Source organism: Mycteria americana, chromosome 1, assembly GCF_035582795.1.
Source record: "Mycteria americana isolate JAX WOST 10 ecotype Jacksonville Zoo and Gardens chromosome 1, USCA_MyAme_1.0, whole genome shotgun sequence".
Classification (NCBI taxonomy): Eukaryota; Metazoa; Chordata; class Aves; order Ciconiiformes; family Ciconiidae; genus Mycteria; species Mycteria americana.
In genome coordinates, this window is record NC_134365.1 from 41,595,913 (window position 1) to 41,612,711 (window position 16,799).

The 16,799-nt window shown below is 36.4% G+C and overlaps 1 protein-coding gene across 2 annotated transcripts in view; it reads left to right on the plus strand.

The window, feature by feature from the left end:
* Positions 1 to 16,799, plus strand: part of TRHDE (thyrotropin releasing hormone degrading enzyme) — a 223,227-nt gene that overhangs the window by 90,077 nt on the left and 116,351 nt on the right. For both annotated transcript variants that reach the window (XM_075495695.1, XM_075495703.1), the window contains exons 4-5: positions 2,526 to 2,680; positions 8,637 to 8,750. In XM_075495695.1, coding sequence (XP_075351810.1) covers positions 2,526 to 2,680; positions 8,637 to 8,750 — 269 coding nt within the window. The remainder of the gene's footprint in view (positions 1 to 2,525; positions 2,681 to 8,636; positions 8,751 to 16,799) is intronic.

A 16,799-nucleotide genomic window follows, 5' to 3' on the forward strand; every position in this document is an offset into this window, starting at 1 on the left:
AAGGATTAGCATTCTGGAAACCAACAGGGTTATCTATTACGTTTTGTTTTGTCTGTTCAGAAAAGCCCTTTAAGCATTAGCCGCTGCATGAGAGGAGTTTCCAGGCTTGCAGAGTAACGGGGCCGTGTTGGATGAAAGTGATTTAGAATATCCCTCTGCGGTTGTCTACCTGCAAGGCAGTTAGCTGTCCATCAGATGGGAAGGTTTTATTGGTCTGTCAGTGCTATAAAGTATCAGTCGAAACCAGCAGACCAATAGCAATGACACAAATAGTGAAAGACAGTCTATAATTAGCCTGTAAAGGTGTTTAGTATGAGACCTCACCCTAGTCCTCCAGTTCCACAGAGTTATTCCAGTTTATTACTGGCTGACACTGACAAAATCTGTCCATTGTGAGCGGCAAGGACCAAAAACTGCAAATGAACCCAAAAGAGAGTAACAAAAGGATCAGTTAAAAGTAGGGAACTGGTTTTACTTTCATGCTAGTTATATTTCGCTGTCGCTTTGGTTATTTGAGGGGAATTGCTGAAAACTTAATTGGTGTAAATAAGAACAGGGTCTCTCTGTATTCTTCTTTTGAAGATGCCTTTTGGAGGAAAGTTTAATCGCTGTAGGAGAAGTTACGGCTTTCTTTACAGAATTGAGAATGGGAGAGACCCTTGTTTAATGTTAATGAAGAGTTGCCATTAACTTCAGTGATTTCACCCAGTAGCCTTTGTGTCCTTTTTTTTTTCATCCTTATCCTTTCTTTGTATAGCAGACAGGAGTTTTTCATTTTGCATGTCATTTATAACAAATTGCAGTTATTCTAAAAAATTAGTGCAGTTCGAGCTTCAGCTGAAGAAGGAAAGGAAAGCATGTAATTTTGAATTTACTCGCATGTCTAATCTTGAACACCACATTTTGGATTTTTGCTTTATTTTCTTTAATTAGCCTCTTGTTCTAGTGTCTGCCTTTATATAAAATATTTATTCTTTACCATTTGTAATATGTCTCTGTTTTCAATTTGGATATTTCCAGTTTGCTTGTATTTGGAAGTAGCTGCTAGACTCTCTGTGCTTCCACTAGAAGGCTGGTATTTTTATGCTTCCTGCAGCAGGCCCTTTTTGGGGATGCTGGAATATATCCACGTTCTCCATTCCTGATATTTCAGTAGCAACTTCCTGTGAATCCTGAAGTAGAGCTCCTGCTGTCAGGTTGTTCTCCAAGCCAATTCCACCACATGTATCAGCAAGCCAAAACAGACAAACTTAGGAGATGTGTCAGTGCTGTGATATAATTTAGAGTATTATTTAGAATAGGCAGGTCAGAATTTTTCTTCTTCAGGTTAGGAAGTCGACCCAGAGACCTTTCATCCCACCCAGCGAAGTACCACCTAGATATACTTGTGTTAACTGCGAATGAACTAGTTTGGAACCAGAAGTAATACAGCCAAATGAGAGGAGTGTGGCAGCCAGGCTAATTAATTAAGAAGCCAGGCTAATTAGTTTGACTGGAGGGAGCACCATGCTGATGTGACAGTGTAGCTTCCAAAATTCTGGCTGATTTGTACACAGGTTGCACTGGGCTTCTTGTAGACATACAAGTTGTTTCTGGGCTCTTTCAGATGTTTTTGCCGGGAAGCAGCGTTGTGTATTGGTTTATTCCCTATGTCAATTTACTGTAATTTTAGATTTATTTCCAGACTGATAGTCAGTTTTGGTTTCTTCTCAATCTTCTGCAGTAAGATTTTTCTAACACATGGATAGACATTGTAATATCGTCCTTGTTCAACCTCATGCCACTGAGAGAAATTCCCCACTGCTTTTTTTTTTACTTGATGAAGGACCTTCCCATCTTCTTCCTAATATTTTGTCATTTACTGAATACAAAACTGAAGTAATACTCGTGAAGTTGTGTGTGGCACCATTGTTTCAGCCTGCAGGGCTGAGAGGTGGCTGTCAGCAGTCCTGTTTGCAGAGGATGCATGCCAGCAATAGCGCACACGGTTTTGCCTTGTTTTGTAAGAACTGGTGATGCTGAACAGTTTGCCATCTTTCTGGTTGTTATGAAACAGTATTTCTTCAGTGCTCCCCTTAATGTCAGTCCTTACATGCAGTTTGAAGTGTAAGATGTTCATAAATGAGTCACTTTAATGAAAAGATAAAAAATACTTGTGGTAAAAGTCTGTGTTACTACATTGATATGGTATAGTAAACATGAGCAGCAGTGTCAAACCCAGAAGTAAATCAACGAGGTATTGTAAGGAAGCTGGATTCTGTATAGAAAACTTCAATTAGAAATACTAAGTACTGTGTTACAGCAATAACATGGTAATCATGTGTGAACAGATAGTGGCATAAGATAAAAAATGAATATTTTATTAATGTTTCCTAAATAACATTACTAGAGAGCTGAAATTAAGTTTTGTTTTTTACATGTATGTTATTTAAAATGCTTTTAGTCATCATTTGTGGCCTTACTTACAATAGCTCTTCAGCATAGTAGCTCCCACAAGGAGTTAACATATATTTTTCTATTTCTAGATCTGTTAGCTGTGCCTAAGCATCCATATGCTGCTATGGAGAACTGGGGACTGAGTGTTTTTGTGGAGCAAAGGATACTGCTAGATCCAAGCATTTCTTCTATATCATACCTACTGGATGTCACCATGGTCATTGTACATGAGCTATGTCATCAGGTATTAAAAGTGTTCAGATATTTAATATTAATGTCAGAAACCATGCATTCCTTTTCAAAACTGAAAATGAATTTGTGTTCTTCACATAGACAGTTGCAACTTTTATTGCAACTGGAGTCCAAATAATATGGAGATCTGTAAGACACATCATTACAATGCAGAAACTGGGAAGACTCAAAATGAGGATAGAAAAGAAAATTAGTAGCAATGAACAACTTCCCTGTCTTCTGTATGTTTATATTTTGTATGTTTGTGTGTGAGTATGTTGTTGGTGTGTAGACTAAACATGTTGATAACTGTAGAAAATGATTTATTGCAGAACTGTAGCAAATCCTTGCGGTTTTCATGTTCATGTCAAAAAATGTTTTGGCTGAAATCAATTTGGTAGTCATCTTCTTCCATCACATATACACATACTTCCATTTTCTTTTTATTTTCATTTTTTTTTAATTTGGTACTGACCTTCTGTTCACTAATGGTGGATAATTGAGTCTTTATGTGTACAGAAACTTTTGTATCAATAAGAAAACTTTGCAATAAACCCATATTACAATTTATTTTACATTTCTTCCATCTTCTTATCTCAAACTAAACACATTATGAGTGTTTAGTAATATTGAGTTGAATGCAAATGTTATTGAAGAAATTTGCTACAGGGGCAGGAAACCCTTTCTTGCACTCATAAGAGGCATAATCATAGCCTTCAGGTTAAAATGAATGAAATCCTACTGTGTAATCAGCATAGCTTACATCTGTGACTTTACACAGTATTCTTTAAAAGGCAATGCAAATTCTTAACACTTTCTGCAAATAAAAAGTACCATATAAAAGGGAGTCTTTGTAATGGAGTTCTGGTAGGTGAACCTGGAAATAATAATTTTTGGTTTATATTCATGTTTCACATTAAATCTGTCGATGAATATGAAGTCCTCAACTACAACATGAAATTTTTATTGAAAGTTATTGCTGGTTTGTTCTCAATACGATCATCTGATTTTGTTATATGCTCTTTATTGTGCAGTACAATAGGGTAGCACACTATTCATCTAGAAAAATTACAGTGCCTTAGGAATCAGGTGTGGAAAACACATATTAGGTCATCAAATCCCGGCTCCTGTTAGTATTAGATTCTTCAGTGTGGTGCGTTTTGTAGTGCCGGGTTCAGTACTCCTGATTACAGGGTTACGCTGCTTCCCTTAAAACCTTTTGATTAAGTCTGATGGTCAATAACTTTTTCCTAGTGTTCAGCTTAAGTCTTCCTTTTTCTGAAGTCATTCCATTACTTCCAGTTATTCTTTGCACCACTTTAATAATTTCCTCTGCTTCCAAAGCAATTTATACATCAGATGTGGGCAATTATCACATCAGTAACTTGCCAAGTTTGTTTATTTGATTCTCATTGAAACCAAAGCCTTTTTACATTATTCTGGGAATATCAGAGGATCACGAATGGGTGAAAACTACATTTGAATTTATTTTAGGGTAGCAATGGTGTCATAAAGTGCTTTTAAGTGACCTTAAAATTGCAAATGGGAAGGTTTACTTGGTGTCCATGTTGACAGTACTTCCAGTGCTGTTTGCTTAATTAAAAGTATCTTCCTCCATTCATGTTGCTACTGTTTCTGATTTAGTACCATGCAGATCAGGTCCGTGCTCAGCTGCTTCACTGGATAACTAGACAAGATAGAAATATTCAGGTGGAAGAAATGTTATTTCTACTCTTTAGATGCAGATTTGAGTCACAGAGAATATGGATTGTTTATCTGCAAATGAAGTTTAAAGGGAGAAACCCTCCAAAAATACAAGCCACAAAACACTGTCTGGCACCTCCATCACAATATTGTCTTCATTTAGCCAGTTTTTTCTGCTTTTATCTTACCATACTCAGAAGCCCCTCAAGGAAACTTTAGCTGTGAGCATAGAGCAGGAACGGTAAACAATAGTAGCTTAGCTGAAAATGTATTGAACTGAGACCAGGTTAGGTCCAGGATCTTTTGCCTCTGCTATTTAATTGTTAATTATTCACTGCATTTTTCATCCTCTTCTGCTGTGCATCATCTCGCCTGCTAACCTGGGGTAGCACATGAATATTCCTCCCCTTCACTCATTTTTACACATAGAATAACAGAGATTAACCAAAATCACTTCTGGCGCAGCCAAAAGTAGAATCCACATCTCCAGTTTCACTTTTTATTTATTGATTTTTTTAAAATTTCAGTTAAGAGGAATGGGAACTCTCCTAAAATACGTTTTCCTAAAATACATTGTTTTTCTTTTTTTGAAGAATTGTATCATTGTCTTATTTCCCCTGATTTTAAACCCATGATTTTAAGACTTACAGAACATACCTGAGCGTGTAGCAAACTGACCTGTATGAGACCCTTATTACTTAGAGTAACACAGCAATTGCTTTGCTAATGTTGTTCCCTAGATTAGAAAAATCAGATGAATATTAAGAATTGGGATTGTTACCTTTAGATATGACTGTTTAAAATCAGAATTCTCAAACCTGCTGGGTATTAATGCTTGAGCACAGTGTTCAGGACAGATAGAAAATGAGAGCCAGCATTGCAGAAGGACAAAGAAATTCTGTGGTTGTCAAAATACAGGTAAAAAGTGTGAAAGAAAGAATTTTCGCCCGATTTCTTCACAGGTGACTTCATAATGTTTGACCAAGTATTTATTTTAGGTACATGTTTTAGGAGGGACACATTAAAGTTACATGGGTAGCTTTAGTTTAGTCATTTTGTAGGTTGCTTGTGATTGATATTTCAGCTTGAGTGTTCTTTTAGAACATTTTGTGTATTTAATTAAAAAAAATTAATAATTGGAGGAAGGAGTGTTTCAGCATAAAAGCTTCTCCTCCAAGCCCCAAAACACGAATGAGATATTGGTCAAAACAGACATATTTCTAGCAGCTTAAGTTGATAGCTTGAAATAATTACCATAATTTATTAAAATAATTCTATTAAGGTAGTAATCAGTTTTATTTGCATATCACAGATCAGTCCCACCTACAGCCTTTGAAGAAAGAGTCATTTGAATTTATGCACCATGATTTTTTGTGATAGTTTTCCCACCTGAGCACAAAACTTGGTGTGACAGATTGAGTTAAAGAGGCATGAAAGCAGAAGGAAAATTAAAAATTTCTAAATCAATGTTTTTTTAATACTCTGAAAGAAATCTGTATTTTATCTGTAAAATAATCTGTAGGAAAGAGTGTCCTTTACAGACACACTGAAAATAAGTGCATTCTGCATGTCAGGCTGGACATAATACATGAGGGAGACGAGAAATTTATGTAGTCAATACATTTCAATTCATTTTTCTTTTCCAAAGTGAAAAGAAGTAATGATCTTCACTCCAGGCAAATAGTGTCTATAGTCAAATACACAAATAAATAAATAAACAATTACTTACATAAATGAAGTGCTTTAGCTAATGTTCTCCTTTCAGACATGTAACACCTAGGAAGATAATAGCACCTTTCTGCTGGAAAGTTTGGCTTCATTAATTGCAGTCTCTGGGACTGCTCTGTCTCTGACATTCATAACTATTTCTGATACTATACAAGACTAGTTAAGCAAATTCCCTACATTTTCATATTGGTATCACATGCTGTTTTAATGCCTGTAAAAGACTTCTTCAATTAGGTGGCTAATTAAACAATTATTTTTAATTGTATTGTTAATAAACAAACTGGGAAAACTCACAAAAGAGTATAAAAAATTCTCTTTTGTGACATCATAAATTAATGTTATTAATTCTTTTGAGTTACAGGAGGATGTATTATGAACTTTAAAACCTTTATTTTTTTAAATCTCTCTCTGAATAGTCATAGCATACCATGACTGTTACTGGTTTCATATTTGTTCAGCAGTCCTCTTGTAATTCAAGAAATAAACTCTGTGCTATTGTGTTTAGTCTGTTTGTCATTAGAAATCATTTAATCAACCTATTCTAGTATAAATATAACTTTCATACTCCTCTGGTGGTATGCTATTCTAACATTTCAGATTGTGAAAAGTGCAATATCCTATATGAATGCATTTCCAGTGTTTCTTTATCTTTTCAGTTAAATGTTCTTAAGATCAGGATCTATCTCTATTGGTCCTGTAGAGAGTTAATTTATTGATAGCCTTTGACTAGATTATGATAAGTGAGTGTCCATTAAGTTTAGTTTCACTTAGTGTGTGAATATGACTTTTGTGAACCTTATCTTTTCTCCCTAAATTCTTAAGTTGGTTGTCAATGACATTCATTGTCTCGTTTCGCTTCATTTTTCCGTTCAAATCCTATTTACTGAACATTGTGTGGCAATCTGGTAATCTCAGTTTCTGTAGTCTGTTCTTTGGAGCCCCCGTGCACACTTCACTACGGATCCTCGTCACAGCATTGATCCTTCCTTGGCACTATTCTCACTCCACAAAGACATGCACAGAAGCGAGACCTTTCATTCAGGTCCCAGACAAAGCCTTCAAATAAGCCAACCGTCATGAAAGCAAACCGCTTGCTGGCCACCTCCGCTTTCATTCGTTCCCCACTCTCATTACAGCGTCAGCAGCAGCTCCTCTGCTCTGATGTGAGTCTCTCCCTCTGGAATACTTATTTGCTGCTCCCTTTCTGTGTATTTTCAGAGCTTACGACTCCATGAAAGCTCAAAATTACCTCTATTGATTATGAATTAATCTCATTTCTAATCACATTAAGAAAAAAACTGGCAGAGAATTTTACTGAAACAAAGTTTTGGTATTTGTTTGGCAAAAAAGATGCTACAGAGAGTATGAAATATGTTTTCATAATAGTGTATGTTTCTGCTCTTACCACTGGTGTTACAATCATGCAGATTGCACAGGGCCATTACAGTCATTTAAACAGGGTCATCCATCAGCAGAAGAATTGATGACTCCTGATTTCCTCTGAAGTTTTGTCCTCATTCCTCTTCCAATGATCATCCCAGCTGTGTCTAAAATCCCTCTGACACCCACATGTCCTGTACCGTGACAGGCTTGTGGCAGTTGACAGCTACTGAGCAGAGTATCCAATGGCCGTGGTCTTGCCTTGCCCTCAGTTTAGGTCCTTCTCCTCTTTGCAGCTGCTGATCTTCATGTACTTTTGTAGGAGTTCAGTGATCTTTGAGATCTCTGTCCTTCTTACTAAATTAGATTGAAGTCAGTGGGGAAATTCAAGAGTGACCTGGGGGGAACGGGAAAGGCAGTCAGCTCAGGTAGGGTTCCTTTGCATAAATATAGGTGACCCGTGCCATTTTAGATACCCTCTGCCTCTGGTTGCTGTTTGGGAAGGGTGCAGATCTCCTGTAAGTCCTGTATGAAATTTCTTAGGCCTGTGTGGGTATCTCAGATACCGTAGGACGTTCTTTAAGTGGCATCAACTACCTGCTTTTAGGCATCTGAGTCCTACCCACAGAGAGTTGGCACGATTGTATAAAACTGCATTCCTTGGGAAACTGGCCAATGAATGGAGCATCAGTAATATTGTAAATCTTAGCGGGCAGACATCGTGGGGGAAGAAATGCTAAAATTTTTGTCTGGGTTATGGAGATTGTGTTCCCAGTTTTTCAAGATTTGCACTATACATAGTGAAGTTTCCAGGTAATGAATCAGATTGCTTGAGTTAGAAGCCTTTTACTGTCCATTGTGTACGTTAGTCTCTTAAACCTAGGTGAGCATCTACTTTAGATAACTAAAGTAGACACTGTGAGTACTCTCCTCAACGCTTCTTTTCCCCTGCTTGTTCTTTTCTAATGTTTTTCTTCAGTAACTTGTGCATCCTGTAAAGGCTTAATTCATTAGTACATGAAAAAAACAGTTAATGAGTTTCAGTGGATGGTATATACTACTGTTTTTATTGAAACTTGTGAAGAATGTGTTCTGTAGAAATGAGATGTATGCAAAGATGGTTTCATAAAGGTTGTTTATTTGAACTTTCTTTCTAGTGGTTTGGTGACCTTGTGACTCCAGTTTGGTGGGAGGATGTGTGGTTGAAAGAAGGTTTTGCTCACTATTTTGAATTTGTCGGGACAGACTACCTCTACCCAGGGTGGAACATGGTAAGTCAGTTTTATTTTGTTAATTTGGAGACTCTACAGAAGAGTTGCTCTACTGTTATATTCCTGCTTTTGTTATAGACAGGGACTGCTGAAAAATACCAAATGATGCGTGCAAGTATCAGATGTCCAATGAAGCAAAATCACTAGGTGTGAAATAATTTGACAGTATTCCAAAAGTGTAATCTGCAATTTATTACAAAAGAAATAAGGTCATGTCTATCATAACCTAACATTAAGATAACTACTGTCTCTCTGCTCAGAAACATTTTGGATTAAAGCAGTTATGATTTAACATGGACCATTTTTGAAAATATTCAGAATATTGAATTTTATCCACAAACATGAGATAAATTGGAAAGAAATGTTTGGCTAAAACATACTGTAAAACTGAGCATATTTTTTCTTACAGTATTCTGTTCTCCTCTCCCTAAGTTTACTCTTTTTATCTTCCTGCTGTTTGGCCATCTAGCAGCGCATACTAAGTTAACATGGGGTAAATGAATTGAGAATCTAGGCTTCAGTATGATTTCCAGCTGTACGCAGTTGGACATGCCTTGTCAACTGATGTGCAAATACTGCAGGTCTCTGAGAGTAAACTGGGAAGGCCATGCTGGGACATTCTTTTGGAGGCCTGTTATGTCATATGATACCATACCTAGTCAGGTCCCAGTTTATATCAACCGCTGTAGTCTAGAAATGTTATGCTTATAAGAAAAATAAGAGATATGAGACCTCAGGACAAGGAAATTGTGTGTTTGTGAGACCATGTTGAAGGTTGCTATATAGATTTTATTGTCCTTTGGAGAAATTTTTGTTTGCTATCCTTTTGTGTTTACACATGTTTAATTATGTGGCAAAATGTTTGTTATAAATACATATTGCCTGATAGAGATTTGTTGTAGCTTGAATGATTTGCTTAAACACTTGCATACTAACTTCTGAAATGTTTTTTTCCCATTTCTGGGTGATTTATTGAGTATTCTTATCCCATTAACTTTTGTGTTCCATGCAATGAAGATGCTATAATTATGAGTTAAAGCTAATTTTTTAACATAGTTGTATACAGGTACTCTTGCTTTATTTTTAATTCTTTGTAGTATTTTAAATTTTTTTTGAGGTGTCAATTTTGGTTTACAATTGCATTATGAAAAGGAAAATAAATCTTTATCTGAACTGACATCTGTCTTGCATAGGTAGGCTTGTTGGGTTTACCTGGCTTTGGCTGTATTAAAACTAATTCTCTTCATCTTTATGAAAGACACATCCTGAATTACAATGTAATGATTCTAATTATGAATGCAATGAAATCTGGCAGGCCTTTATGATTTTAGCATAGTGAAATGTCATAGATGACAACATTTATGCACTGAATTTTATCTTCAAATCATCAGTCATTTGTTCTTCACATAATCAGTTTAACAAATCCAGAGTAACCTTGCTTTAGAAGTCATTTGGAATATAGAATATTTGCTTGAGATTTCTGTGGAATGAATATAGTGTTCACTGTTATGCAAATGACATGCCCATCACGTGAAATCCTGGCGTCTTAGCAGAATAGTGGCAAAACAAATGGCTTGAACAAGGTATGACAGTTAAACTGGGAAATCAGACACGTGCTGCATAAATTAGAATTAACTACAGTAATATTGCTGTGCCTGAAAAAATATTCATCTGTCAAGTTTTTCCTTAAATTAAAAAGAAGGTAGACATAAACTTTTCATAAGGCCTTTGATATCATTGGCCTTTGATATAGAAATAACCATACTGACATATTTAAATAATTAGAAAATTGGTGGCAAGATGGAACACTTGATGAGTTAAACATTTAAACATGCTGCATTCTTTTGCAGACTAGAGTAGGAATCAGTACTGTGGTGTTTCAGCCTTACTACAGAGATTGTAGGAAGAGGAAGAAAAAGTTACAGTTACTGGAATTTGGCTTGCTAGATATTTTTGTTTTAGGTATAAAGCACATTTGCTGTTTAGATCATACTTACATTTGTAAACTTGAAAAAATAAAAAGTGAGCATTTATAAAAAGAAAAACTGTTTCAAACAACTTTTTTTTTTTTCCAAAAGTGGAGGATATAGTACAAGCTTCATGAATCAGTTGCAAAAACAAGAACTACAAACCTTATTTTCTGTAATGATAGTTAAACAGAGCAATATTCCAGCATTCTGGGTGGTGTTTTGTCAGAAGTAATTCATACCTGTGAAATAAAAATAAAAGATGTTATGATGTATGATACCACAGCTCTTTGCATGAGGAAAACAGAGTAATATGCCAAAATCCTCTTCTTTCTAAAGAATTGGGAAAGTTAGACAGTTACCTTCTTTGTCTTGTAGTTCTGAAATGTTACCCGTGAAAGTTTCCTCAAGAAGCCCGTGGACTAAAATGTCAAATTCAGCTTATTTCCAGCTTATTAAAGATTTTGTGTCACATTTTCTTTTGGATAAGTGTAGAAGCAGAAGACTGGTAGTCAATTCCAGAAAAATGACTTTTGTCTGGAAATGCAACTTGAGCAATATAGGATACATCTGAATCAAATGGATCTATCCACAGCTTCCTACCTAACTCGTTGGATGCTTGTAGGCCACAGGCACATAAGCTTTCACCATTAAAGCTCCATAAGCCCCTAAAGTTTTTCTACTACTTGTGTGAAGACGCTTCTCTTTTAGCAGAGCTGAGCATTTTTCAGTGTCCATCTTATTTGGCATTCACAGACTTGATAGGGCTGAACCTGAGACTCTTGAGGAGAGCTATCCATTAGGTATGTTCACACCATTATAACTTAAACAAACAGCACTGACTTCTGCACAAAGCAGGGTTTTGTCGGAAACCTGTTTTCTGGCTTTTCCTTCTTCTCTAGGTTCTTTAGCTTGCTTAAACATTTCTACCTCCTCTGAGATTCTTGATTTTATCAGTTTTTCTTCAATTGTTTTATAGGCTCTTCTTTTACCGCAGGAAAGATGGATGGATAACAATATTGACTGAACTGCCATGGAGCCGTTACACTTTATTGAGCCTTCCAGCAGGTCTAGAATTTCTTATCTTGTCCAGAAGGAGTTTACATACTTCATCAGGCTTGCATAATCTTAATGAGAAAGGAAATCCAGTCCTTATTAAACCCTTGCCATCCTTATGACCTAGATCCTCCTATTAAAATTGTGGGTAAAGAACAGAATGAAGAGTCATTCTGATGGAGGCATCCATTATCTGTTGCAGTTAATATAAGATGCCTCAGAACTCTCCTGAGGAAGTGGACACAGTTTTTCTGGTTTTAAAACAGGAAGGTGAGCTTTTTCTGCTGAGATCCTTCATAGTTCCACCACTGGTCTTAATATGCTTTTACTTTTTAAGTTACTTCAGATCAAAGCTAGAAATTCTCATTTCCTTCCCTCAGCTAAAAAATAAGTCCCTGCATGTCACTTTTTACCTCTTGAAGGTGAAGCTACCTTTGATTTTGCAGGAAATATGTCCCTACTATACGATCATTAGACATTTGCCATGGAAATGAATTCACCATTCTTCCCATTTCAACCTCTTGCTTGCCTATCCCCCAATTTAAGAGTTTTTGAAATTTTTATTCTGAAATGTCTCAAATTCTTATTCTTAAATCTCATTCTTCAAGGTCTTGGAAATTTAAACAATTGTTTCTGTGTTGTCAACATGATTTTAAAAAGAAAGCTGGCTCTGCAGACTGTTCCTCCTGGACTCAGAGAATTTCACTTGATCATGTGTGCTCAGAGTAGTCATCTGCATGTGAATTCCCTGGCTGTTGCTATTTCATGACTTGGAAAGAGATGAAGTTTCTGTACTAGAGGCTTACCATATAACTGTTTGGTTGTCTGCATGCCATCAAAAAGCAACAGCAGCTGGATGTGAATTCTTGAGCCGTAAGATCTTATGACTGATACAAGGTACTCTCACCTCTGTGGAAGGTGCCTCTGCTAGTTTTAGGATCAGAGAAAGGAGAAAATTACAGCAGAAAACTACACACTGGTAATTTCCACTTCATAGCCTTGTCTTTTCTCATCTACCCTGCTCATCTTCCTCCTTTCAGAGGCCCATTTGCAACTATATATTCCATCTTCCTCTCTGCTTGTTTCTCTCATTATCCTGAAGTCCTTTGTATGTGGCTTTGTACAGGAAGGAATTCAACTGAGGCTTACAGATCCAGGAATTTATTGACTGATCTTTTGCCTCCGTATTTTCTGGTAGAAGGAACCAACATGTTTGTCCTTGAATGTCTCTGGTATGGGGGTAGGTTTTGAGGACTATGACAGCAGGAATTACTGGCATGTAATTTTCCCTTTCATCCATCAAACGAGCATCAAATACTTTAGCGGTCAGTACCCAGCTTGATGCTGAGAAAGCATTTCACATAGCCCAGCTGCCTTCTCCCTTTTCTTTATTATAAAAAAGTTAGCTTTGCTGACAACTTTATTGGCTGAGTCAAGGTGTAGTACATCAGTGATAGCTTTGAATCCTCTGCCTTATCTATCCATTGAAGCTCTGGGATAAGATCTCCCACTTTCTTGTGTGCTTACTACTTTTATAATTAAGGATGGTCATATTTGCCAGAAATTTTCTTAGTATTGTGACAACTGTCATTAAAGTATTTGTGATTAAACAATTGCGAACAATTGTGATGAAAGTATTTGGAGTAGAACTTTGTGTCTACATGGAAGGGCATCTTTCATCTTTCTTAAAGTGAACCATGCTTCCTTCACACTATTAGGTTCCACAGTCTAGACAATCCTGCCATTACTACAGGCAGCTGAAAATAATAATGAGGTTGCATATCAACATTTCTGTTTTAAAAATACGTGCTGCAAGAAATTGTCTGTGCCTAAAAAAGTTAATGGAAAACCATTTAACTGAACTTCATTACATTAAGTACTTTGAACATCATGCAACATGCTGCCCAAATTCTTGATAAATGATCTTAATTGCCTATCTTTCTCATTGACTTGGTTGAAAAAAGTGAATATGGCCATTAGACACATGCATATCTTTAACGTGCTTTGACTCAGATTGCCTCCTAAAGCATTTGTCTCCATTTGCAAAGTTTTTTAGGCATTGACTCATAGAAAACCCAGAAAATCATTATAAGTTTTGAAGTAGACTTAAGACATGAGCCTTTTTGATTTATTTCATTATTATTTTGGCATTTCAGACCTGAGCTGTAGCCTGCTTGATCCTTCTAACCCAACATAAATATCACACTGGCTCAGCATTGAGAGAGATTCAGCCTCTCGTTTTTTAAAACTACTTTCATCTCTTCTGTTTTGGTTAAAGGCTCCCCATGACGGTATAAAGTAAGCCTTTAATTAATACCACATGGAGTGTTTTTTCCCCCAGTAACTGCTCAGTGAAGTCAGTCCTTGTATGATTTTCTGTTTTAACTCAACTATGGGGGAAGCTTTCAATGTAAAATTAACTAGAATCTCATGTATAATTGACTTTGGCAGGAAAAAAGGGATATGTAAAGGTAAGCTGCAAGATCTTCTGGTTGCTAATTACTAGTCCTTTTTAAGTATACCAGTTTAGAAATCCTTATACTAAATTTAGCTTATAACTAAGAAAATAAATTTCCATCTCCACATGGTCTTCCTTAACACAGTTTCTTTTTTTATGCTCTGGCAAGGTGGATTAATATATGGAATTCTTAACTTTAAGTAGTTATCTCTTAACATTTAGAGATCAGACATAAATGAATATCAACATTTAGTTGAAACATTTATTCAAGAGATTAAGTACAGGTTTGGAGAATGTCAGTGTCTCTTCTTTCTCCATGTCATTATCTGCTCATCTTGAGAGAGCAGTGAAAATGACACTATGATGAGAGCTTTTGGGTCATGTGAGTTCAAATCTCCTGAATTCAGGGTTTAGACGAAACCTTAGTTTCAGAAAGAAGCTTCAGTCATCTATCTGAATTTCACATAATTTTGAATTAGTAACCACTTTGTCTTCAGTAAAAATGAGAAAGAAACTTTATGGCAACTTTTGCCTCAACGCAAGGACTCACTGCAGGGTAGCCCTACTGAAACAAGAATACGAACTTCATCAGGAAGTATAGTTCATATGGGAAGTTCAATGGCAAAGCTGTAGCTCTATATTTGAGGGCATCCTTACTGAAAGACTTTGCTTCTCAAATTTTCAGCTGTCCTGAATATGCTGCCACTGTTTATTTTAAAATTGTGGCAGCATGCAGTTACTTGGAGCACAAGCTGATAAGTCATTTTTGGTGTGCCTGCAAAACATCTTTGGTTCCTTCAGGACTTAGTTCACTGAATCTCATCGCTTTCAGGTTGAAACAGAGTCTAGGCATGCAAAATCCACCCAGCAAATGTTAGAGCACCTGAAAAGTATTCTCATTGATGATGACCTCTGGCAGTTGTTGATGGAAGTTGACTCAGTATACCAACCACATCTCAAAGCCACTTTTCATTTAAATATTATTTACTGTTTCTTGAATTGAGGTGAATTTCCTCTAGAGATTCCCCCTGTGGAGTTTGAATTAGAGGATAAACTTCATACTTTGTTGCCTAATGTTTTAAGGTGCTCTGGAGACAAATGCATGAGGAGACAGTGGATCTGTGTTCATCTGTTTGCTTAATGACCCTATTTCTGTGAAGGCAACCACATACAAGGTGACAAAGCATGATCTTGGAGAGTCAAACTGTCTTCTTTTTTCAAAGTGCTGGGGGTCAGTATGTGTTGTTTCCTTTTCTAACGTTCCCTTTTTTGTACTGCATTCTCCCATTCTGTAGGCCTACATTTGGCGTAATGGATCTGGTGTACAACCAAATCAAAGCTATACCTGAAAAACAGAGTGGTGAGAGGAAACAGCAGTTGAAGTAGCTGGTGAAATTGCTTAAAAACTCTGAATCAACTACCCATCTGCTTGGCAACTTAAGCAGGTGGTCATGAATATCTGGTTTGGCACTTCATTAAAAAGAAAATACATATCCAGTTCTCTTTCCTGATACTCAAAACTATTGGTCTTCCTTAACTATGAACTCCTAAACCATCTACGTTCCTTTATAACAACAAAAATTGTCAGTCTGTGAAAATTTCTGAAGCACAGAAATTTCTCAAGAACTTTGACTGAAAATGCAGAAAAGAGGGTTATGAACATAGACACGGAACCGTGACGTATTCACAGCTGATAAATTTAGAATGTGTTGCAGGCCTCCTTCAACAAACTATGCACATAACTGAAGCACACATGCAGAGATATAAATTAAAAAAAAAACCAATCTGTAAGCTGCTCAAGCTTTTTACAAAAAATTACTGTTGGGAAGAGGGGAAGAGAAAGAAATGTTGCTTTCATTTGCAAGTACTCAGGAGACTTCCTGTGCTATGACAGCTTAGGATTTATAAGCATGCAGACAAAGAACTTGCTTTTGGCCCCCAGTGGATCTTTTCTGGCCTTAAGGTATTTTATTGAACCTTAGGTTTCCTCATAGATGATATTCCTCTGTAGTTTGTTAAGCTTCATCCTGAAATATATTGTATTAGAACTGAACTGCTGGTAGTGTATATGCTGGTGTTTTTTGATTGCTTTCAAAATTTGCCCCTATTTCTTTTTCCCTAGGGTGCACCTTCCCTATAAACCCAAGTATTGCATCTTGCAAATGCTTGTTTTGTCAGGCATGAGAGATCGCTTATCTCCTTTGTATTTCTGATGGCTAGCAAAGCTCTATATTTTGGAGAAGATGTTTCCAGCAAATTTGTCAGGAAAATAATTTGCAGATTTGCACACCAATATTAAGCTTTATTCATGTAGATTTCTCAGTCCATAAACTGTTTGAATGGCTGTCCCAGAACAAAGGCAATACCTTTAATATTGAGGCCTTTGATCTCTTCTGCATACTAATTATCAGTTTTGGCTTTCATTGTGCTATTCCTTTTGTTCCACTGTTGGAAGTTTTCCAGTTTTTTCATTTGAATTCTTTTCCCTGATATTTCATATTAATTTTTAGAAATTATTTTAATATGACTAACTTTAAGTGTTACATTATTGTCATGCTAACTTGTACT